Here is a 25,575-nt window from a genome sequence, read left to right on the forward strand (position 1 = left end):
TGGCGCAGGCTGATGAAAACTAGCTTGTAGGAGGCTGTTCTAAGATCTCCCCACAGGGAGTTGCATGGATTCTCACCTTGGTCCGGAAGTATAAAAAGAGAGTCATGTTGCATTCACTGTGTCGGTAATTTCTGAACATATGAAGTTGCTCTCTGTCTGTCTCTCTCTCTCTCTCTCTCTCTTTCTGTGTGTGTGGTGGGGGAACCTGAAAAAAGTCAAAGGTTTAATTACAATAATATATCTTTAGAATTTTAATATTTTGACTTCATATTTTGAATAGGAGTAAGAGGCTATCATTCAGGGAACACATTCCTTGAGGAATGAAAAGTTCACCTGCTTCTTCTGGAACTCTCTGTGAAGAGAGCTTAACAAGGCAGGAGTTGCAGGCCAGGTCTGTAACACTTCAAATCAGAGAAATGTTTTCTGGCACCTCCCTCTAGTACATCACAGAGAGAATGCCTCTATCCCTCCACTGCTTTTAGGTATAGAGACATTCACATTAGTCTTTCTTTTACATTTAAAAAATTCTAGTATGGAAATATCTACTCAGCCTCTTCTTTGCTTGAGGCCATGTTACATTTTTCTTTCACAGAAACGACTTCCTTAGAGGCAACAACACGAAACCGATGTGTAGATTGTAACGTACAACAATCACACCTATGTGTATTTCACTGTGTTTGTACCTCACTTTGGAAGCCAGCGCTGGCTGCAGCTTCCAAATTGGTTGTACATGGCGTGTTTTTATGTGACAAAGAACATGTTATCACACATGGCAGTGTGGTGTAGTGGTTAGAATGTTGGGCTGGGACTCAGGAGACCCAGGTTCTAGTCTCCACTCCGTCACTGACTCTCACCTTAACCTACCTCCACAGGGTTGTTGTGAGGATAAAATGGAGAAGAGGATCATGTAGATTTCCTTGGGCTCCTTGGAGGAAAGGCAAGATATAAATGTAATAAATCAATCTATGGTTTCATTATTATTCATACACAGAAGTGCCTTCCATGAAGGAAAAGCATAATATGTGAAGTGGGCATAACTTGGTTAAATTATTGGGTCTCAAAATCTGTGTCCTTGCCAGAGGGTACATTAATTTCCATGCCTACATTAACTTTAGCAGTAAAGTACTTCCAAACTGCAATGTTAATTCAAGAAATGAAGTGCTTGAATTCTGAAGCAAATGCTGGTCAAAACCAGGTTCTGTAATAAGGTATAGATCCAAACATACCTGTAGGGTGAAAAAATCAGTGAGGTATCCTCTAGGACAAAGGAGCTAAGTAATGAAAAGCACTTTGTACATTTAAAAACTCTGGGTCAGTGATTCCTAGTGATAGTAAATATTGGTAAGCATGATACTTGAAAGCATGCTTACCCAATATTAGTGGAGAATGGATGCTATCTCCACTGGGACCATATTCGTCATTGTTGTTTCTGTAAACAAGTTTTAGGGATTGACCCATCTGTTCACATGTGTTTGGACCACTCCCTACTTGCACTGGTATGTCATTTGCAGGGTGGTTTGGATCCTGTCACAGTGCCTCCACCCCCATTACAAAATTATGTGTGACTCTTCAATGGATTGGCCAATGCTAGTGAGGTGTTGACTGAGGTCTGTTGTTGTTTCTTGGTTGACAGGATTGTCATAAACGTGGCCCTTCACCTCATGTGCCTTGCTGCGTTTCTACACTTGAAGCTGCATGCTAACATTTGTAAGGAAGGTGTCAGATGATTTTGAGCAGTTTATCCAACCTGATCTGACAAGTCATGAAACAAGCAGCCTTCAAAATGATCGTGCTCCATGATTGCTAGGACAGAATCACAGAATTGACCCCATCACTTATCTGGTCAAAATCACCACGTAGAAAACTAACACGGAGCAAACTAGGCTAAACCACTTTGGTTTTGATGTCAGAATTCCATGAACCTTTCTGTCTTGTGAGGATGACCCCTGTATCTAAAACAAGGGTGGGCAACTTGTGGACAGCATAGCCAATGGTGAGGGATCATGGAAGTTGCAATCTAACTACATCACAAGTTGCCCACCTAAGATCTAAAGGGAGGAAACCTTATATACTCCCCCCTAAAAAAACAATAAACTAAAATTCCTAATGGATGATAGTTCAGACTTTTAATCACATTTTATTTATTTATTTATTTATTTATTTATTTATTTATTTATAGTTTGCCTTTCCATGCTTTTAAGAAGCCCCTGAGGTGGTTCACAACATCAATAAAAACAATATATAATCCTGAAAACAATTAAGACGAAAAACAAAACAAGCTAAAAAACAGAAGCTAGACATTAAAATCACAGAGTGGGGGTGGAAAGCTTATCTCCAAACCAAAGCTTATCTCTTTTCTAGGACATTTAATCTTCCTAAGCAACTTGCTCCCTAAGTGAATTCTCCTTGTTGCTAAGATTATTTTCTTAGGGCCTATTCAGACAACACTTCAGGCTCAGGGGTTAATGAAACTGTGGTTCTCTGGGGTTAGCACTAGCCACAAGTCATGCTGTCGCACAGAACACTTTAAGCCACGCTTAGAGCTGCTAACCCTGCTGCAGATGGTCCTACTGTGGTTAGCGAGTGAGCAGGGTTTAGCAAAAGACATTGCACAATACACCTTAAACCCTGCTGCTTAACCAAAAGCCATAACCAGCAGGGTTTAAGATGTCTTCTGAACAGGCCCATTCTGTTCAAATCAAGAAAACAAATTACACAGTCAGAAATAATAATTGGCACAGGCCTCTCAGGATGACACTACTATAAACTGCAAATGGCGCTGGAGTTACGTATTCGGATGTTCCTCCATGAAAACAACCTTTCTTTTTGACAAGTTAGCATTCCAGGTCCACTTTATGTGTGGAAAAATGTCAGTCAATTGATTTCCCCCACCTTCATTCTGAAGTAGCACAGTCCTAGAAGCACTATTCCTGAACGTATTGTTTGATTCTAAAGCTCTACCTTCTTGAAATTTAAAGCTATTTCACCTTTCCTCTGTAGAACTCATGAACATCTGCTCCTCCTTATCTTCCTGGCATTCTTTACATATATTTGAAAGCTGTTGACAGATTGCCCCCACCCTCCCTTTAATCATCATCATCATCTTTATTATGCAACCAAAATAGGTTTTAGCCAATATCATTCATCACAGCATCAACAAAAAACCATCTTTAGTACAATATATAATTGAATAGCTTATATATCTTTTATATATCTCCCTTTAATCCTTTATCATTGATAAAAATATTGAGTTATTTCATTCTTTCCTTTCTAGATTTCTCCTTCCAGACATTCTTTCTCCTCACATACATTCCAAGGCCCCTTCCGACGTGCTTCCCTTCCTTCCCTCCCTCTTCCTTTGTTGATGGTTATTGACACTGTTGCTCTCATAACAATTTTGTACAGGAGGAACTTATGCCAAGAGCTTCCATGAACTATGGCATATGCCGTACTTAACACATCTGGCAGGTTTTTTATTCCAAAACATGAGAAAGATGTAATGTCTGAAGAGGTAATTTATGGATCTCACTTGATGCCAGGAAGAACCATGCCAATATGTAGAATCGAAATGGGCTTTAAAGGTATTCATTAGGAAGTTGATAGTTGAGTTCGCATTTGCATGTATGAACCTTTCTATTTATTTATTTATTTTATTTATTTATTACATTTCTATACCACCCAATGGCCGGAGCTCTCAAAGGCTAACCTATTCAAAATACATGTTTTGGGGGTATGGCAAAAGTACCTTCATTGTTAATTCTGAGTGAACAACCTTTTTATGGTTCGCTGATGAGAGTGGTTTTATTTATTTTTCACTCTTATCTAATACTGAACTCAGGTAGTGAGTGCCAATAGGATTGGAGCCCAAATGGGGCCATTGAGAAACAAGAGGGAGGTGTCTGCATGCTCAGGGGAGAACCCCAAAATTTTACAGAATTGCAGTGAAGGAAAAAAATATCTAATGGGGCTAAAACATCCAAAACAGCTCACTGAGGATTGAGCATGTTCAGTAGCCATGGAATGTTAGCTGTCAGCTGGAAAATAAGAGAATGACACTGTGTGTATGATAGAATGCCTGGCTTGAGTCACATATAGTGTCCTGGAAGAGGATGTGTCTGGCAGGAACCATGAACAGAAGCATTCCTGCCAGGAGGTGAGAATACACTGCATCATTTTGTTGCAGGTCCCACTTATTTATGTTGAATATTTGCAGACTAGGTTTCAACACAGAGTTTTCAAAGAGATTTACATAATACAAGGACCCTAGATTTTCCTGGAAGCAAATTTGAGTTTCATCAACGAGAAGACAAATCAGAAATGGTGGCCAAGCTTCTCTTAAAGACATTTTGCTTGCGACTCCTCCTGGCATTTGCAGCTATATGAGAAACTGCTGGGAGTGACTAGTGTAAAGTCACCATTGGATACAACCTGTTTATATAACTTTTTAAAAGTTCGAAGTGTTTCATATACATTTTTCTTGGGAATCTTACTCTAATCCTGTGAGGTAGATTACTATTATCATCCTCATATTGCAGATTCCAGGGAAGTTCATAACTCCTGCTTTCATTGAAGTTCAGCAAGGTTATGGTTGCTTCCGTTCCTGTGCCATATTTCTACATATCCATTAATACACTTGCAGCTAGGCTTGCAAGACTGGTCCAGACAACTGCAATTTTGCCTGTCCTGCTCCTAAAGCTCACACCTCCTCACTAGGCTTCAGCTCCTTGCACATGGATGTAGGCAGAAATCCTAATACTGTGCCTCATTTTGGAGCATTGCTTTATACCTATACAATATAGTCTAGCTGGAATGTCCAGCTTTGCCAGGTGGAAATGCAAAAGTATTTACCAGTCTCTGTTCAACATGACCTTGGAGCATGACTGTGATAATTGCGGCCTGCCTGATTATTTGGGAGCACCCATTGTTATAGAAGTTATTTGGCCAAAGTGCTGTCATTATTGCAGAAATGATTGGCTGCTATCAAGAGATTAGCAGCATGTGTCTGCATGTGCTTTTGTCCACCCTAAAACAATGTGTATCTGAGTTTCTCTGCAGTTTCTCTTGGATTTCATTTTGAGGAATGACATCTGGTTAACACTAGCTAGAGCTGTTGTCCGGTTAAAGAAATCTTAGTTGTGTAATCACGTGAATGTATTCATTCAAATGTGTGTGTGGAGATGGGGTGGACTGGAGATGCAGGCTGGGGAAGGCAGCACAAGAGACCCGAACGGTGTGTGTGTGTGTGTGTGTGTGTGTGTGTGTGTGTGTGTGTGTATGTGTGTGTACCTTCACATCCTTGTAGCACTCCAAGAAAACCTTGAAACATTTGCATAGTGCTTTAGAGCAGTATTTTTCAAACTATTCCAGGAAATCTGAGACTTCCTCACATACTTGAGAGCTCCGGCTATTGGGTGGTATAGAAATGTTATAAATAAATAAATAAATAAATAAATAAATAAATAAATAAATAAATAAAATGGATTCCTCAGAGAGAAGATTGGTAATGGCCAACAAGCTTCACAGAAAAGCTGACTGATCCTTGCTAACCTTCCCTTGCAGTGTGCAGCCACAGGTTGGTATTTGGTTGTTCTAGATCAGCCTTCCCCAACCTGGTGCCCTCCAGATGTGGTGCACTACAACTCCCATCATTCCCAGCCAGGCACAGCATCCAGGTATCCTTCCTTCCACCTTCAGGATAATTGGCAGAGAGGCTGGGAATCAAAGGCTGCATGGGGTCTCCCTTCTCAGTGGAGCATAGAGTGGTAGATTTATCAAATATGGTGACTTAATTTTTTGAGGCACACTTAGATCCTTTCCAAGGCATGGTAATGTGCCTTGGTGAGCCCAGTTTACTACCAAAAAGGCTTTATTTCTGGTGGCATTTTCTAATTTATTTGTTGTGCTCTGATTCTTCATTGATAGCCTTAAAATTTGCACATACCTTCAATGATAAGGCTGTTCTGGGTGGTACTTTTTTTTTTACCGTGGACTTATCTGAATTCTCCATTCTAATAAGAAGTAAGTTAGTGACACAAGACAGTAATCAAATTTTAACAAGAACTGTGGCATATATAAATAACCAATTCTATCCCCTTACATTTTCAGAATTGTTAGCTCTTTGATGGAAGCTGGATACTGGGGGAAGCCTCATACATTTACTGCTGCTTCATCTGGCTTTTCACAATGGGCTAAAAGGATGGGGCAACCTAGCAATTTTGTTTTGTTTTTTTACAGATAAAGAGAGATAAACCAGACGTGGTACCAGATTTAAATGATGTAGTCGAAGAGAAGTTCAAAGCCCTGGAAAGCACAAACAGTGACCTTGATTTGCAAAGAAATGAGAAATTTGTCCTTTTTAAGGAGCACCTCAAGGAAATGAAAGCTCAGTGTAAGTATTTGCTTTATCTCTAGACTCAGAAAATTCTGAACAAGTATAATCAGCTCATCCCCTCTCCTGTATCGATCTCTCACTGTGGACCTGGAGTGGGGGAAATTGCCTCTAATATAATATTGCCAGGATTCGATCATTTTTGTCTGTCTCTTCCGCCAAGACGCTTGTTCATGCACTGGTTATTTCACGGTTGGACTACTGCAACCTTCTTCTCTCTGGCCTTCCTTCTTCTCACATCAGTCCGTTGGTTTCTGTTCACCACTCCGCCGCAAAGATCATCTTCTTGGCTCGCCGCTCTGACCATGTTACTCCGCTTCTGAAATCTCTTCATTGGCTTCCAATTCACTTCAGAATCCACTATAAACTTCTCCTGTTAACCTTCAAAGCTTTTCACGTTCTAGCTCCTTCCTATCTCTCCTCTCTCATCTCACACTATTGCCCCGCTCGTGCTCTTCGCTCCTCTGATGCCATGTTTCTCGCCTGCCCAAGGGGCCTCTACTTCCCTTGCTCGGCTCCGTCCATTTTCTTCTGCTGCCCCTTATGCCTGGAACGCTCTTCCAGAACATTTGAGAACTACAAGTTCAATCGCAGCTTTTAAAGCTCAACTAAAAACTTTTCTTTTTCCTAAAGCTTTTAAAACTTGATGTTGTGCAGACTTTATACTGTTAGTTTTTCCCTACCCTGTGCCTGCTTACCCTACCCTGTGCCTGTTTGCATTCTCTTCCCCTCCTTATTGTTTTACTAGGATTTTATTAGATTGTAAGCCTATGCGGCAGAGTCTTGCTATTTACTGTTTTACTCTGTACAGCACCATGTACATTGATGGTGCTATATAAATAATAATAATAATAATAATAATAATAATAATAATGATGATGATGCCGGCTCCTCAGCAAGGCGGGGATTCAACCTCCCTGCTTCCCCCATGCCCAGAATCTGCTTGTGCAGGATGAACAATGGTACAGCTAGATGAATTTAGATCCTGGACTTGATGGTCTCATTGGAGCCTCCCCCTTTAGGCAGCCATCTGTCTTACTTCAGTTGCAAAGTGCACAACTAACATTTCTGCTCCCCCCACCATTCCATGCTTTGCAACTGCTTTTACATTCCTGATATGTTAGAGCAACACCCATCCCCAAATCTGCCAACCCTGATTAAAAATATATACTCAGGAGTACACGCAGGTTTGCATTTTCAGCTCGCTTAAATCAGAGCACCATCACGACTGCAGGAATGGTTCTGTTGCCCTGATGCTAAACACATGTACTTGAGAATAAGCGCTATTTTGTTGCAGAAAATAAGCGCTATTTTGTTGCCCTATGAAGAGAGACTGAAAGAACTAGGCATGTTTAGCCTGGAGAAGAGAAGATTGAGGGGAGACATGATAGCACTCCTCAAATACTTAAAAGGTTGTCACACAGAGGAGGGCCAGGATCTCTTCTCGATCATCCTAGAGTGCAGGACACGGAATAACGGGCTCAAGTTACAGGAAGCCAGATTCCAGCTGGAGATCAGGAAAAACTTCCTGACTGTTAGAGCAGTACGACAATGGAACCAGTTACCTAGGGAGGTTGTGGGCTCTCCCACACTAGAGGCATTCAAGAGGCAGCTGGACAGCCATCTGCCAGGTATGCTTTAAGTTGGATTCCTGCACTGAGCAAGGGGTTGGACTCGATGGCCTTATAGGTCCCTTCCAGCTCTTTGATTCTATGATTCTGTGATTCTATTTTTTTAAAGTTAAAATAAAATGAACATCTGTAACTTTATGCATGCCTATCCAGCTGTCCCTAATTATAAAAAGCTTTAAAAAAAACCTAGAATAAAGAAAGAATGCCTCAGCAATCAATGTCAGCATCAGTGGGTTCTAGGATACCCAAGTGTTGATGCCAGATCTGTTTGTGACTGCCTGTAACCCGTCACTGTCTAGTTTGTTGGTTTTGGGGGGCTCTGGGCTGTGGGGCCCTTGAAGTCCAGCCCTAACTGCGCCATTGAAGATACATCTGCAATGCTGGAAATTCTGTTTCGTTTAAGCCCAATGGAATTTCGTAGTGTTTCAGTTCCAGTAAGTGCCGGCAGATTGTAGCGGATTTCCCTCCCCCGCCAATTCCAGAAATATTTTGCACATTTCCTCCAGGGTTCCACCACTTGCGCAAATTGTAATTTGCACAAGTATTTTTTGGGGGGTGGGGGGATTTTAAAATTTCATCCTTCACTTCTGCACTTCCTGACTGAAAGCAGTTTGTGTGTGTAATTGACTAGTTCTTTGACAAGAATGGAATATGGCTCTTCTGAGCTAAATGAAGTAGTGTGTGGAGAGGCTGAAATTGACAAGGATATTGACAACAGAAGAATATGCATCTGTGGGGCTATATAGCGGACAGGGGGACTTGCAAGTGTGGGTACTTGCGCAAGATCACCATTTCCTTTTTTAAAAAGACAATATTTGCACGAATTTCAAGATCCTTCCTACCAAAATTGTGCAAATTGCCACCATTTTAAAAACCAAAGAGTCCACGTATTGGCTCCACTCACTACATTGAGTTGATGTCAGCAAGTGGAAATAGAACAAAATCTTCAGGGCCAAACCAGAACCCCCCCCCCACGTTTTTACTCCCCAAAAAGGATGAGCTAAAAGGAAGCAGGATGTTGCCAAGTCCCAATTAGAATTTTGCAATCGGAGCTCATCTATACTTCACATTCATTTATGTCGCCTGTTTAAAAATTTGTGCCAAAGAGATTCTTGTAATACTCTGGTTTGAATAAATAAGTAGGCTTAAATATATTCTACAGAAGACCAGTTTTATTTTAATTCGCTAGTGAATTGTTTCTAGCACAAAAGACAAACAATTATGGATCAAGCTGTGATTTGCATTTCTCTCATGGGACTCAATAAAAGGAATCACTTGGTGCATTTAAATGCACAGCAGTAAGTAATAAGCAGTGATTTTCCTGAGTCTCTCTCACGGTGCTTGCCTTATTTGCATACATATGTAATGTAAATCTTACTTCACATCCCCTTTTTAATGTTTGAAGGTGAGCTTTTTTTATTTTTATTTCATACACATGCCATATTCTCTTTTTGATAGGATCTTTAAAAAAGGATTAGGTAAGCTGTTTTCATTTTGTCACTCTAACAAATTGCTCCTGTTTCACAACCCGGGATGTGTTGCAACCCTAAGGAGACCTTTGCTTTAATCATGGAACTATATTGTTGGAAAATGCTTACAGTGTCTGTTCCCAGGTTTATAGCTTGTGCACATGAACCATGTAACACTGTAACGTATTAAAATCCCTATGGCCTAATTCATTAGCTTTCAAATTGGGCCCTGGGGAACTCCAGGGTTTCTGGGAAAGTTTACCAGGGGCTTCCCTTAGTGAGAAGATTGAGAGTGGTGGGAGAGATTCTCTGGAAGGCAGCTTCCAGCCACCACTGAATTTCCCCTTGACATGTACAGCTACAGGGGTGCTTTGGGGTTGATCTAGGATGCACTCCTGGTTCCCAAGGGGCAATATGGAGGTCAAACATACCTAGCCAACATGTTGCATGAGTTGCTCTACAGCAAGGGTGCCGAATCTCTTTGACCCCAAAGTTCAAATTCAGTTTTGGAGATGCTCTCGGGGAATGCATTCCAGTGATGGGTGGGGCCAAAGGCAAAAGCGCCGGGGCCAAAAATACCAGCACATTATACCTTAAAACTCTTACTGCCAGTAACGAAGCCTCAGAATAGGCATTTCAATCTTTTAGAATGGGGAAAGAATTGCACAAAATCCGAGAAACTTCCAAACAGTCAGTGGTTGGGGGAAAGGGGGTATGGCTTTCTGGAGAAATCCAAGTGTTGGATTGGGACCCCCAGAAAGCTGGTTTGGAATCCCTGGAGGATGAGGGGCTGAGGTTCTGGCCCTCTTCTCTACATCATGCAAGAGATCTATAGCAGTCGGGTGGGAGTTCTTCATTAGTTAGGTTGATGTGAAAAAGTTTCCTGAAGGAGTGGAGCATTTTGGAAACTGGCCCAACTCATTTCAGCCCTCCAGGTTGCAAGTTAGTGCATTACAGTTCCTAGATGGGAGATCAAAAGAGCAATTGTAAGCTGCAGACAGACAAGGTTTCTCTCTTTGGCTCAATGAGCATAAAGAGTTCTTTAAACATATTCTGATCTTTGCATAGTGGGAGAGCATCTGCAGGTGTTGCAGGGAGAGGAAACTTTTCAGTTATCATATCAAGCCATGGTTCAAACCACATTGATAATAATAGGCAGGGCATGGTCTGAAGGTATGTAAAGTAGCAAATTTGCTAAACCTAAGCAGGTCTGGGTTTGGCCAGTGTTGTAAAATAATTGTTTTACCTTCCATCCTAGTCTTCTGATTTTATCAACGATTTACCAGCTGGTATGTCAGGCACTGCCAAAATAACAAGCTAATGATTTGTAGGGAAAAAGAAGAGTGTCTATGGTCACAAGAATCTTTTTTTAAGTGGCAAGAGATGCGTGGAATTGTCCAAACATGGCAGCTACATGGTGACAGCTATGATTTCCTCTCGAGCCTTGAGTTCCCTCTCCACGCTTTTGCTTTGCCTTCACACAGGAAATAGTTCAACTTTGGAATTTGCTACCATGAGATTTATTGATGGCCACCAATTCGGATGTCATTAAAAGGGGATTAGATAAAGTCATGGAGGATCAGGCAATCAATAGCAACTACTCCTGGTGGCGATATACAACCTCAAGTTTCAGAGGCAGTATACCTATGTACTCCAGTTGCTGGGGAACATTGGTGGGAGGGTGCTGCGGCACTCATGTCCCATTTTTGGATTTCCCACAGGCAGCTGATTAGGTATTGTGTGAAGAGAATGCTTGGACCCTTGGTCTGATCCAGCTTAGATGCTGCCTAATGGTCGATTCCTTGACATCACAAAGCACTGGGCTTTGGAGATGTTTCAGAAGTCTTAAAGGGCTGTTGGTGCTTCTCCAAGAATTACAATTGCAAGTTACAGACCTCATGCCGATGTAATTTTCGTTCTCTGCATAATGCTAAATTGTTGCTGCCTAACCATTATGTTGTAATTCCTAATTTCCAGGTGTTTGTATCTCCTGAAGCTGAAAGCTATAATAACCGAAGCTAGGCCTGTTTCCCACCCTGCTGTTGCCTGCAAAATAAGTGCACGCCTTAACGTTTTGGTCATGTGACCAAGCTTCTTAAGCGCTTGGATTATCGGACTTCCTTAATGAGCTCTAGCAGTTGTGGCCTTTAATAGAGGAGCAGAAGGTTTTAGGGGTGCATCAGTTGCGATTGCCTGATACTGATGTGGCTGAACAGCTTTTCTTTCACTTATTCAACATTTTTTAAGCCTATCTGGGGGTGGGGGCTGAAAACTGGACTGTTGCATCTTATTCAGGTTAGATACATTGGAGCTCTCAGGCTGTATTTGTTCTACAGATTGTGATAATATTCATTCCCTCTTCCCAGGGAATCTTGGGATCTGTAGTTCTGAGGGGGTGGGGGGCTAAGGATATCTAACACAGGGCTAAACCCAATGTGACACTAGTGAAAGTCCATTTGCACAATCGGGTTTTTTCCTCCTTTCCTTCTCCTGTGGCCTTCCCCATGATCCAAAAATCTCCTCTAGAGGGTTTCCCGGCTCTCCAGACCAGATTTTGCAAAACTACAGGGAGCTGTGGGTGGAGAGTGGGAAGAATCACCTCCCTCCCAGTTCCACTGACAGAACTGCTTTCATCAGTGCAATGACACTGTTGGATACAACCCAGAGAATTCACAGCGCCTTCAACCAAATTACAGTTCTACGATTGGGGATTCCCATGATAGTTAGAATAGGATAAAACCGATAAAAGTTTGTAGTATAGAGCTGTCCTCCATCTCTTTCTCTTTGTCTGTAACTATATCTGCTAGTTCTATAACAATGCACAAGAGTCTGAATGATAGCACTTGCTGATGAAAGACTTGAACTCCTGCTTAAATGAAATGTATGACTAGTCCTAATGATATTACAGGATTTTGATGTTAGAAATAAAGGAAAATTTAGCCCATAGGAACCTAGGAGTGGGTTCATACATGCACGAGTATTGCTTGTTTTGTCATCACTTCACTAGCCGTTAAATGTGTGAACTGACTTCATTGAAAAACATTGCATTGGAGGAGATGAAATAGGCCATCAGAACCTTCCTGAAGACCTGTGAGGAAGGGCCCCTGATGAGGCCCTGATGGAAGTGGATTCCAGAGGGGCCACCACTGAAAAGGCCTTCTTCCTTGTACTCAGCAACGCATCCTCCCTTAGCAGAGGGCCTCTGCTGATGACCTCAGACTGCGAGCAGACTGCTGTGAGGGAGGAAGTTCTTTCTGGGATGTTTGATCTGCCGTGGCTCCATTCACATATGCGAATCATCACCGTTTCATGTTGCAGTCACCAAGTGATGAGTATGTATGTGTGAGAGCCAGGTTGTTAGTCATGGCTTAATACTGGAAATGTAATTGGAAAGTTCCTAAGGAAACTAATGCTTTTGGAGCAGAGGACAAGGGATTTGGGTTGTGAGTAAGATTGGCCCAGTTCAGGCATAATGATAAGCCAGTCTGATGGTTATCAGGAATTAGCAAGCATTCTGGTGCACGCTGTTGGATCACTCCCACTTTGCTTCTCCTACCAGCAGGAGCAGCTAAGCAAACCGTTAAGCCTCTGTTTGAGATTTGTTTAGTGTTATAACTGAATTGGGACCCTTGGCTTGCTGTACTCCTAACAAGACCGAATCACAAGGCAGGCTTGATTTTTGGTTTATGATGCTGCCTTATTAGGAGAACAAGCCAGGGATCTCAGTTTGATTATAACACTAAGCAAACAAGGCTTCCTGGCTGGAAGAGCTGAGCAGGAGCAACTGAGCAGCATGCACCAGTTATCCACAAGTTATGAATGCACGCAGAATGAGCCAACACAAACCTGAGGGTCATGTGGTGATCTTGGGTCATCCTAACCTACTTCACGTGGTTGTTGTGAGGATAAGATGGGGAATAATCATGTATACCAGCTTGACCTCCTTGGAGAAAAGCTGGAAGCTAGACAATCTTGTCTGTATGTTGCCCCTGGAAGCAGAAGATCATGACTGCGATTGAAGTAGGGGAATGGCTCCTTTAGGCTGGTTAGGCCCACCTCTACACTGACTATGGCCTCATCTACACCAAGCAGAATATAGCACTTTGAAAGTGGTATGAAAGCAGTATATAAAAGGTAGGAGCCACACCAAGCAGGATATAGTGGTATGAAAGCAGTATGTGGTATGTGTCAATGGGCACCAACACTTGTCAGTGCACTTCAATACCGTTATAAAGCAGCAGTGTGGCTCCTGCCTTTTATATACCACTTTCATAGTGCAATATCCTGCTTGGTGTAGGTGAGGCCTAAGTATGCATAGGATTGTTGTCTTGGACAGACTTTATTTCTAAACTAAAAAGCTCCAGGCATTTTAGTATTTCTTTGCCTGGCAGGAGTAAGGCACCCTGGTGCCCTCCAGATGTTTTGGACTAAAAATCCAATAAGCCCCAGCCAGCATGGCGAATGGTCAGGGATTATGGGAGTTGTACTCCAACACATCTGGAAGCCACCTGCCTTCTGCTATAGAGGTATTTCTGGAGCAAGGCTGGCTGGCTGGCTGGCTGGCTCTCTCTTTCTCTCTCTCTCTCTCTTGATTTGCTCATCACAAGGCAGTATGATATGCAAAGGTATGACAACTCAAAAACAAAGTTAATGTGGATGGTCCACTTATGGACATATTATTGGTTTGGCAATCTTTATTTTATTTATTTATTTATTTATTTATTTATTTATTTATTTCATTTATATACCGTCCCATAGCCGAAGCTCTCTGGGCTGTTTTCTCGCAACAACAAAGGCTCTAGATCGTAGTGCATCCAAGGCAATAAGTCTGCATATGTAATGGAGTGTCTCTGCCCTTGCTGCAGGTTGAATAAATATCTGCTTTGGAAATATTAGAAAGGCAGAATTTAAATCAAGACTTTAGACATTTTGCAACGAGAAAGGCAGAATTAGACTGAACACTAATGGAATGTGTGTGTGTGTGTGTGTGTGTGTGTGTGCGTGCGTACATCAGTAAAGCATGCTGATTTATATTTGCTCTTAAACTAAAGTTCCTGAGGAATCTGATATATTTCCTTGAAAGCCACAACTGTGGCAAGGGTTTTGTTTTAAAAATCTTAACATGGGTAGAGAAGGGATAGGACAATAATAGGGAGAATAGTAGAATGGACTCTTTTTAAATTCATAAGCCATTCACCTGGTGATTACAAGGAAGAATGAAAATAATAATATTAATGAATAAGGCTGTCACCTGATTAAAGACATCTATAAATATGCATATGGATAAAGCAATTGTTCTGAAGCAGGCAGGAGGAAGCACTCTTTCTTTACTTTTAGATAATGCATGCATTTGTCACGGCAGGTGCCATCTTAGAAGAGTGCTGGACTAGATGGACCCTTGGTCTGATCTAGCATGGTTCTTCTTATGTTCTTTATGGGAGTGAAGAGAGCCTGCACTTTTCAAATACTTACATTAAGGCTGCAATCAGGCATCAATTCATCTTGGCTTGCCTTGATAGCCAGCCAAAATGTGTTCTCTTCATGACCTTGACCTTCCCCTGTCCCACTTCAGAGGGGAAGAGGACAAGGACACGGAATAACGGGCTCAAGTTAAAGGAAGCCAGATTCCAGCTGGACATCAGGAAAAACTTCCTGACTGTTAGAGCAGTATGACAATGGAATCAGTTGCCTGGTGAGGTTGTGGGCTCTCCCACACTAGAGGCCTTCAAGAGGTAGCTGGACAACCATCTGTCAGGGATGCTTTAGGGTGGATTCCTGCATTGAGCAGGGGGTTTGACTCGATGGCCTTATAGGTCCCTTCCAACTCTTTGATTCTATGATTCTGTGATTCTAAGGTTATCAAGACCCAGTATAGTTCTTGAGGAGGGGAGGTGCATCCCTGCTTCTTCTACAGCTGAGAAGCTTGGCACTAAACCTTGGACACTCAGAAAACATCAAGAAGTTTCCAAGTGTCATCAAGGTTCACTGTAACATCAGGAGAGCCTTCGCATTCCCCCAGAACTTTGGAAATCAGCCTTGCATTATGGAGCATCCCCATATTTCTTCAGCCACAGTAAAAGGTCTCTCTTTGATTTTTTACTCTTGCCAGAGCAAAAGATCTATCACTGCTGCCAAAGGGGCTAGGGTGACCATATGAAAAGGAGGACAGCGCTCCTGTATCTTTAACAGTTGTATAGAAAAGGGAATTTCAGCAGGTGTCGTTTATATGAATGCAACACCTGGTGAAATTTCCTCTCCATCACAACAGTTAAAACTGCAGGAGCCCTGCCCTCTTTTCTGTCTGGTCACCCTAGAAGTGGCAAGTGAATTTGTGGAATACTGGCTGCAGTCCTGAACTTAGTTCCCTGGAAGTAAGTCCTATTGAGCTCAATTGTACTTACTTCTAAGTAAATAGGCTTAGGGTTGTGCTGTGAAAACAATTTCCATATTTATTTACAACATTTATCTAACACAGATTCCAGAGCAGTGAACATAGATATAAACAGTAAAAGAAAGAAGATTTAAAAAGCAAATTAAAATTGTTCAATTTAAAAACAAAGGAGCCAGAAAAAACAGTGACTAGTCAGTTTGGGAAGTCTTCTCGAAACAGAGATGTTTTCAGGAGGCATTGGAAGCAGCCTAATGTTGGAGCCGGCCTGACCTCCAGGGGCAGAGAGTTCCACAGAGAAGGGGCAGCTACACTAAAAGTTCTTCTCCTGGTGGATTCCAGTTGGGCCACAGTTCCACATGGATCCACCATAAGCATGCCCTCCAACAACCTCAGTGATCGGGCAGGTCACTCTCTTAGGTATCTTGGTCCCAAGTTGTTTAGGGCTTTGTACCCAATAGGTAGTCAGTGCAATTCCCTCAGCAAAGGAGTGTATGTGCTGAAAAGAGGCAGCTTCTGACAACAGCCAAGCTGCTGCGTTCTGCCCTAGGACCAGCTTCCAGAGCAGTCTTAAGGGCAGCCCCACATAGAGCACATTGCAGTAATCCAGTCTTGAGGTTACTAATGCCCATACCACTGTGGCCAAGCTATTCCTGTCTAGAAGAGGCCATAGCTGGTGAGCCAGCCAAAGCAAGTAAAAGGCACTCCAAGCCACTGCGGCCACTTGGGCCTTCAGCGACAATGATGGATCTTTCAGAGGGAGTGCAACCCCATCCAAAACAGGCAATGAACCTATTTCCCGGACTAGGGAACCACTCAACCACAGGCTTCTGTCTTGCCGGGATTCAGCTTCAGTTTATTGGCCCTCATCCAGCCCATTACTGAGTTTGGGCACTGATCTGGGACTTGCACAGCCTCTCCTGATTCAGGAGAGGGAGATAGAGCTGTGTGCCATCAGTGTACTGATAGCATTTTGCTCCAAATCCCCTAATGACCACTCCAAAGGCTTTATATAGATGTTAAACAACATTGGGGACAAGATGGTACCTTGTGGTACCCCGTAGCTTCATTGCCAAGAGGCCGAGAAATGATCACCCAATGTTACTCCCTGAAATTGACCCTGCAGGTAGGACTGGAACCACCATAACACAGTGCCTCCAATGCCCATCCCACGGAGTCGTACGAGGAGGATACCATGGTCAAGGGTATCAAAAGCTGATGAGAGATCGAGCAGAATTAACAAGGTTGCACTTCCCCCCTCTCTCTCGATAAAGGTCATCCATCAGGGTGACCAAGGCTGATTCAGTCCTGTAACCAAGTCAAAACCCAGACTGGAATGGGTCTAGATAATCAGTGTCTCCAAGAGTGCCTGCAGTTGTTCCGCTATGACCCTTTCAAATACCTGGGCAATAGTTGTATAATACCATTGGGTTGAGAATGGGCTTCTTCACCACCACCTCTTTAAGGATGGCAGGGACCACCCCTTCCTGTAGAGAAGCATTCACCACACCCTGGACCCACCCAGTCAAATCCTCTCGTCTAGCTTTTATTAGCCAGGAGGGGCAAGAATCAAGAGGGCACATGTTCAGTCTCATTTCTGCAAGTATCTTGTCAACATCATCAGGCCTCAGCAGCTGAAACTGATCCCACAAAACTAGGCAGATGGCGGTATCAGACACTTTGACTGGAACTGCACTAATAACAGCATCAAGTTTACTCTGGAAACAAGCAATTTTGTTCTCAAAGTGAGATGCAAAAAGGTCACAGTGGGTTTATTAATTAGTAATGCCTTTTTGTTGAATTTTATGTTTTTAATCCATTTATTTAGCCAATTTTATTAACTAAAGGTTGCATAGTTGCTGTTGTTTTAGAGTGTTCTGATAATTTCTCATATTACTTTTTAAAACCCTTTCGAACAAGCAAACTAAGTCAGATTATTATCCCCATCATGGAGATAGGTGTGGGGGGAAGGGGGCAGACTGACAATGAGGGCAAGTAGCTTATCTAAAGCAAATCCAGTGAGGTCACGACAGTGGGTGAGATTCAAAGCATGGGCTTCTTGATTTGTAGCTCAGCCGCTGCAGTACTCCAGCCAGTCTCGTAAACCGGTATCTCTCTTGAGATAGGACCAGTGAACAAGCAGCAACAAGCGTCTGCACCGTGCTTTACAACGTATCTAATTAATTCTCTTAACACCCCAGTAAATTTGGGTGAGATAAGTGGTAGTATTTCCATTTGACAGGTGATAAATCTGAGGCAGAGATATTAATCTGTTTGTTCACAGCCACTCGGCGACTCGTTTGTAGAACCAAGGCACCTCTCGGCGTTCTCTAGCAGAAGTTATCGACCTGCCTACAGTTGTGATCAGTTGGTTCGCCCTCTGGGCCTATGCGCTGCAAATATTTTCACTCTTTTTGAACAGGCACATTGACATGCCAGTTAAGAGGTGGCTGTGGAAAGGTAGTCAAGATGCCGGCTCTCCTGCCTCATCCATTGCCCCAACTCATTTGCCGTGCCCCCTTTCCTTACCCATTTAACCTTGGGCTGCTTTGATATGGAGTCATGGGTGTCGTCCGCTAGTGCAGTGTTGTTCCCCACACCTGCGCAGTGCATCACTGCAGCTAACCAATGACGTTGCTATTTGCCTCTTGGGTTCGCCCCCTCTCCCCACAGCTAATTAGCTGATTGGTCCTGCATTTTTCTCTTTCCCTCAAACCTGTCTTCCAGCTGACCAGCAGCAGCTCTCTTGACCTTCCACCCCTGAAGCCTCCTCTGTTAGCCCAAATCACAGCAGCCAGCTACCACTAAAGCAAACAACAAGGCAACGCTAGAGAGCTTCTCAGAGGGAACAGCTACTGGAAAAACAGGGAGAGGGATCAAGTGAGTGAAAGAGAGAGAGAGAGCACTTGAGATCATCAGATCTTGCAGTGAAGAACATTGCATTGGAACTAAAACAAGAACATAGACAATTGTACTTACAAAGCCTACTGTCTTCCAGAAGACTCTGGCATTCAGTACCTGCTAGAATCTTTACAACAACACACAAGATCACAATGAGTTCTTGCCTCCCCTCTGCAGAAAATGCAATTAGCTTGATGGCAGTCCTGACTCTTGAGCATTTATGAACTGTGTAAGACAGCTAGCTTTTGTTCAGGGGAAAATTAGCACCTAGGGCTAATTGCGTCTGACAATGCACAGAATTCTTTTTGAAGGGAAAGAATAATAATAATAATAAGAGAGGTCCTAAGGGCAAAGTGCCCCTGGGCATGTGCAGAACGCTTTTGTTGAAACAAATGCTTCCTTGTCTGACTTTAGACTATGGAATCTGGTGACCTGTGCCTCAGCCGGCTGCTAGTGGCTCCAGAGATGCTACACTTCCTAAAAAGTAGTCTGGCATGAAATGGCAGGTGGATACTCAACTGAGTGGGAGATACTCAGACTCTGCCCTGGGCTGGGTGGCTCATCTGCGCAGCATCTGGGAAATAAAAACATAAGACTTTATTACTATACCCTGAAAAATTCTGGTGGTCACCTCCAGGGTCTTTTGGGAGAGTTCCCAGGGACAGCCTCCACATGAAATCTACCCTACAAATGTCGCCACCACCCATTTATAAAATGGTGGTGGTCTGACAATGCTAGACCTCTGCCACTGTGCTGACTGTGTGCACATTGCTTCAGGGGGGATGTGTTCAGAGGTGCCAGCAATTAAGAAATGGCCGCTAGGAGAAGCTAGAGGGAGGAAGAAGGCATCAGCTCTCTCCCCTCTGCTTGTTAATAAGAAATCCAGTGTGTGTGTGTGTGTATATATGTGTATGTGTCACACACTCCTGCAAGGTTGAGGAGCAAAGGGCTCTCGCTCCTGTCATTGATACTGAATGACTCCATGCTGCAATGCAAAAGCAAGACTGCCGCTTACACAAGAGCTTTCTTAACACTTCATGGAATTATTTCACAAGAGTTGACTGGCGGTCAATTGACCAGTCAACTGACTGGGGGCTCAGCCCTTACTGGGGTGGGGTGGGGTGGGGGTTAACTTCCAAGATGCCCCACTGCTGTTGCCCGTGTGTTACCAAATCTCTGGGTTAATCAAAGCCTCCTAAACCCTTCCTGCCTCACTCATAATCCCATCCCCCCCTTCACCTGCCTCTGTCTTCTCTTGCAAGTTCTTCCCTTGCTGCCTTGAAAGTTACAACTGACTGCATTTATCAAAACAACTGCATTCTCCGGCAGGCACAAGACCACAGAAAAAATCAATTTAGCAGGACTGCTGAGGTGGGGTGGGGTGGGTGGTGATCCCTTCACTGGCAGTGTTGTGACTGGGTGACTTCATTATCCTTGCGCAGAAGATGACTTTGAGATCCTTTTAGCTGAGTGTTACACTTGCTGAGGCTTAGTGATTAAGCAATTTGCAGCTGATCTTGATTGTGTTCAGCAACATTTCCCCCCCCCCTTTCCATCAGTTCATCCTGTTCCCATATTTCTTGACTGTATAAGTAATTCATTTGTGCAACTTAGTTGTGTTACAAAATCATTACGTCTTGTGACTAGGCTTGCTTGCGTTCACCACAATCGTACATATTTCAGATGAGTAATGTGCATATGAACAGAGGCTGAAGGTTGCATCTCAATTTCTTATAAATTTAGGAAGGTCTTCTTCACTCTGCAGCTTTTTAGAGTCATGCCTCTTTAAGCAACATGTGACTTCCAGATTTAAGGCACATAATAATTTGTCCCAACTTGCCCCAAGCCCCCTGTTTTTGAACAATACTTATTCTTGTACGGTTTCGAAAGTCACAGTCTGGAGATTGAGCAGCACTTAAGGCCAGATCTACACCAAGCAGGATACCTCACTTTGAAAACGGTTTGAAAACTGTATATGCAGTGTGTCCTGGGCCCCAACAGTAGTCACTACTGTTATAAACCATTTTAAAGCAATAGCGTAGATCTTGGCTTAGTAGCAGCACTTAATTTCTAAGGCATTCTCGAGCTGTATTCTTGCGCCCAACTAAGAAGTACACAGGCGGTACCTACTGCTTTAATTGGGGTTTTTGAGATGTGTATAATTGCGCATAGGATTCCAGATGTAGCTGCTGAAGTTGCTCCGGAAGCTGGAGCTAGTGCAGAATGCTGCAGCTCGGCTGTTGTCTGGAGCTGTCCCTTTCCAGCATGGAACTCCTCTGCTGAGGGAACTGCACTGGCTGCCTATTTGCTACCGGGCCAGGTTTAAGGTTCTTGTACTTGTTTACAAAGCCCTAAACAACTTGGGACCAGGATACCTGAGAGAGCGCCTTCTCCCTTACCAACCTGCCCGGTCACTGAGGTCATCCGAGGGCCTGCTCCTGGTGGTTCCACCTAGATCCATCCTCCGATTGGAATCCACCAGGGGAAGAGCCTTCAGCGTGGTGGCGCCCCTCCTGTGGAACTCCCTGCCTCTGGAGGTCAGGCAGGCTCCGACCTTGTACTCCTTTCGGCACCTCCTGAAAACATCTTTATTCCAAGAAGCCTTTCTTTCACATGCAGCCTTGGATTTCTGATTTTTGCTTCTTTTTAAATTTTGTTTTAACTGTTTTATTCTGGTTTTATTTTCATTTTACCTTGTACACCGCTCTGAAATTTTTCAATGGGGAGCGGTATATAAATATTCTAAATAAATAATAAATAAATAAATAAATAAATGTAGAATTGTAGGGTTGGAGGGTGTCTGGTCAGTCATCTAGCCTTAAGTCCCTGCTCAGTGCAGGACACCCAATGCTTAAAGCATCCCCAGTACGTAGATGGCTGTCAAGCAAATGAGAGAGAAGATATATTGAAGAGAGGGAGCATATATGAAATGGTTGGCTCTTTATAATCCAATGTGCTATTATTAATACATTGCTACTAGTTCATTTGCTTCAGATCATTCAGATTGCTACAGTTACAGAACGGGGAGATAAAAAATCATGAGGGGTTGAAGTTTACTTTGTTGTCAATTGGGGGAAGAGTTGGAGTGCGCTAAAGTATTGGGGAGGGGGGGGAATCTAATTTTGGGTTGGAGCCTAGTGAAGATTTAAACATTTTCAGAGGAAGCCCGGGGAGGGGGTGTTACCAGTAAAGTGAGTCTGAACAAGCTTCAAGCTGATGGGAAAATGTATGTTAAAAATATATACAGAGAGAAAAAAAGAGGGAACGTTTAGTAAACATAGACAAGGCCACCCTCATCATTACTGGCAAGCCCGTCACTTCCTCTGAAGAACGCCTTTCCACTTCCCCAGACTGTGGATGGGGCTTGCAGAAGTGGGAAGGCGTTAATAAAAATGTAAGGGAGGGAAGCCCTATCTGGTGTGATGGCATGGGAGGCTGCAACCTTAAGGAAGCTAAGCAGGTCTAGGCCTGGTCAGTTTCTGGAAGGGTGACTACCTGGGAACCCCATGTACATTGATTCCTGCATTGAGCAGGGGGTTGGACTCAATGGCCTTGTAGGCCCCTTCCAACTTTATGATTCTATGCTCTATTCACAACTGGTGTCCACAAGGTCTGCAATCAGGGTGGGCAACTTCTGGGGGCCCTTTTACATCCCCTGGATGCTCCTGCCCCGGGGACCATACTTCTGCTGCTATGTCAAAAATGCTGGCAGTTTGCCAGCTATGGAGCCTTAGAAAGGACACATTTAGTTTGAAAACAAATGTGTCCTTTTAAAGTTCTGAACTGGTTTGCTGATGAAATTTTGCTGGCAAATGGCCGTTGTTGCTGCTGCTGCTGCCAGGGACCACATAGCAGGATGCAGAAGTGCATGTGGCCTCCTGGCAGTGTTTTGCCCATTCATGGTCTGCAGGAAGAGATCTTTGGGGTGTCAGAAGCCCGTGACAGAAATGCAGTTGTCTTCTTGTTCCCTCATACCGATCAATACTACACGTGGAGGGCATCCAACTCGCTGCCTCATGACTCACTATGGGGGGAATGCGAGTCATGAATTATTTCTTTCAAAAACATTTGGACCCATTTTCGGTGAAAAAGTTTCCAAAAAATGTGAAGAGCTCCGTAAAAATATGATAAGGAATAACAACACTAAAGCGTAGAGTTGCATAACATAATAACCAGAAGAAGAAAGTATAGTGGGAGTGAAGCATTATAAAATAGCACATAAAACACCAAATGAGCCAACAGTCACAAGAATAAAATCTGAGTTACTATTAGTTTAAGAGCTTTAAAAAGTTCAGCAAATTAAAAGGACTTTGACACTTAGATAGAAGTGAGACCTCTCCTAGAAATTGGCCCTAGTATACCTTATAGTTAAGGGAAGAGAAATGGTATAGGGGCATGTAAATAAACAAGTCTCTTTATGCTTCTGAAAAATGGTCAGACTCAAACTGACCAGGGGATTGTCCTAAATCTGGGTAATGTAAGAAAACAGAGGGGGGAGGATCCCAATCTCTTTGCCTTGCTGAGTGTATGCCTAGACTCGTAAACAATTGTTGTGTAGGAATCCTCTTCCCACAGTCAGAAGAGCAATAAGTAATAGCAGCTTGATCACTTTATCTACTCTAGGCTGCAAATAATAATTACAGCAACTTAAGCCTAATTAATAAAAACAGTGCATTAAAATGCAAAGCAAGAAAGTACTTCTTTAACTGGCAGTCGTAATCATGTGTAATTGTTTGGCAATCTAGTGCTGCTTTGGTAATCTATCTACATAATTATCTTCTGGGTTTGCTCTTAATATCCACCCCTGCCCTGGTGGGATGTTACTGTAGGAAAAATATTTGGAATCCACCTATGAATATCCCAAAATCAGTGTGATTTCTGTGTTGTGGGTCATTTTATTTATTTATTTAATTATTTATTTATTTATTTATTGTTACACTTGTATGCCAATAAATATAATAAAATCCCTCAGCCATTCCCAATGAGTGTATCAGGATGCTCAGATCTATCTGACCCAAACTTCTCAAGACATTTTCAGGTGGCTTTGCAAAGATACATTTTTTTAAAAAAAAAATGGGTAGGCAAAGGTTAGATTAGAATCAGCCCTCTCTTCTTGATAATGAAAAAATTGACACAGGATCGACAATAGAGGAAGGGGAGGGAGTTGGAAGCAGGGGTTCACCCTGAAAAAACATGTGTTTGAGGAGAGATTTGATATGAGTTGGATCAATCTATTTCCAGCTGCATCAGTTGTATATATGTGTTCATTCATAAATCTGTTGCATCTCATATCCGTGTTAAGCTGCCCTTTAAAAAATGCACAAAAATTTGTATTTGAATATTTTTGAGTAGACTTTGAATATGTAGTTTTTCTTACACTAAAATTATGTTTCCCTAAAATATGATTTTTTTAATAGGCGTGTCGGTACTTTTTTTGAGCTAAGAAGTGCATGGTACATACGATGGAAATGATGATAATTCTATATATACAATGTATGGGTTCCCCCCCTCGTTTTCACGATGTATTTTCTGTTCTGTTTGTTGATATTCACAATAAAAACAAGTTTAAAAAGGGGTGTGGGGGAGGGAGAAGTGCATTGTGAAATTTGGAATAGTGTGTAATCCGAGATGCACATTGGTCCATCAAGTGTGGCTCAGGTCAGTTCTCTTTGGAATGTGGACTGAATGAAATCCTCAAGCATCCCTGCATTTGCAAGAAGGAAGAGAGATGGCACCACGGATGTGTTCTAGGAGGTAGTTTAAGGCCTAAGGGGCAGTAAAGGAGAAGACTTTCAGACAGCTGAGGTTAGTTGAGTTGGTCACATGCAGGGATATATTGGACATGAGAGCAGCATGATAAAGGAGTGGAGCTAAGGCCACGGCAGCGTTAGAAGTTAAGGGTGAGGAATTTGTGTTGGATCCAGGAGCAAAGAAGGACTTGTGAAGGACAGGGGTGCAAAACTGTACCTTTAATTTTGCTGTTGTTCTGGGGTTGTAAGATCTGCTCCTAGGAAGGATCTGTGGTCTAGTGTTCAAACTGGCTGTGTGAGTGTGCCAGGCTTGGGTGGCTGCCAGCCAAGGTCATCCCTGTTCGAGCCAGTCCAACTCCTACTGGCACCTGGAGATTATCAGGGCGGTGGACAAACTAACGGGATTCAGCTGTGGGAAAAAGAGGTGGCTTGGCCCTATAGCCCCAAAAGGGCACTGGTTGGTCTATCTAAGTCATGGGACAGGGAGTCCCAAAAAGAGATAAAAAGCTCTACGAAGAAGACTCTCCATCTTCCTTGGAGGTGCGTGCATATGTCAAGTGGGAAGATCAGGTCCATGGCAACCACGGAGGTTGCATGGAGTTAGAAAGGTTTTTATGTTTTAACATGTGTGGGTATTCTGGAGAAGGCCAGCCGGATTTCGGCTGGGTGTGGGGTCATATGGATGCTTCTTGGGGTAATGGCTAAGTATTAGAGCTTTTCCGCACCTTCTTTCCTCACTCTCCCTTTTCCACATTCCCTCTTCCTCCTCCTTTCCCTATTTTCCCCCTTCCTATTTTAAAAGGGGCTGTTTTACGACCAAGGCCTTATGTGTTAGTTTTAGTGATTGCAATAAAGTTGCTTTGGTCCCTAAATGTGTGTCTGTGGTTTATTCCTGTGAACATCTGGCTCGTCCCGGTTGTGGACAAGGCAGGGAGGTGGGTTACTTGGGAGTTTAGGATGTTTGGTCCAGGAGCCTACCTTGCAGGGTTGTCAGGTGGACCCTGACTTCCTTTACAGAACTCAGTATAGAGGGATGTGGAGGGACATT

General features: G+C 43.0%; 1 protein-coding gene across 1 annotated transcript in view; it reads left to right on the forward strand.

Moving 5' to 3' along the window:
• Window positions 1–25,575, forward strand: part of NSMCE2 (NSE2 (MMS21) homolog, SMC5-SMC6 complex SUMO ligase) — a 243,373-nt gene that overhangs the window by 103,194 nt on the left and 114,604 nt on the right. Inside the window, exon 4 of the mRNA XM_063131135.1 lies at window positions 6,235–6,388. Coding sequence (XP_062987205.1) covers window positions 6,235–6,388 — 154 coding nt within the window. The remainder of the gene's footprint in view (window positions 1–6,234; window positions 6,389–25,575) is intronic.

This window comes from Elgaria multicarinata, chromosome 7 (genome assembly GCF_023053635.1).
Source record: "Elgaria multicarinata webbii isolate HBS135686 ecotype San Diego chromosome 7, rElgMul1.1.pri, whole genome shotgun sequence".
Taxonomy (NCBI): domain Eukaryota; kingdom Metazoa; phylum Chordata; class Lepidosauria; order Squamata; family Anguidae; genus Elgaria; species Elgaria multicarinata.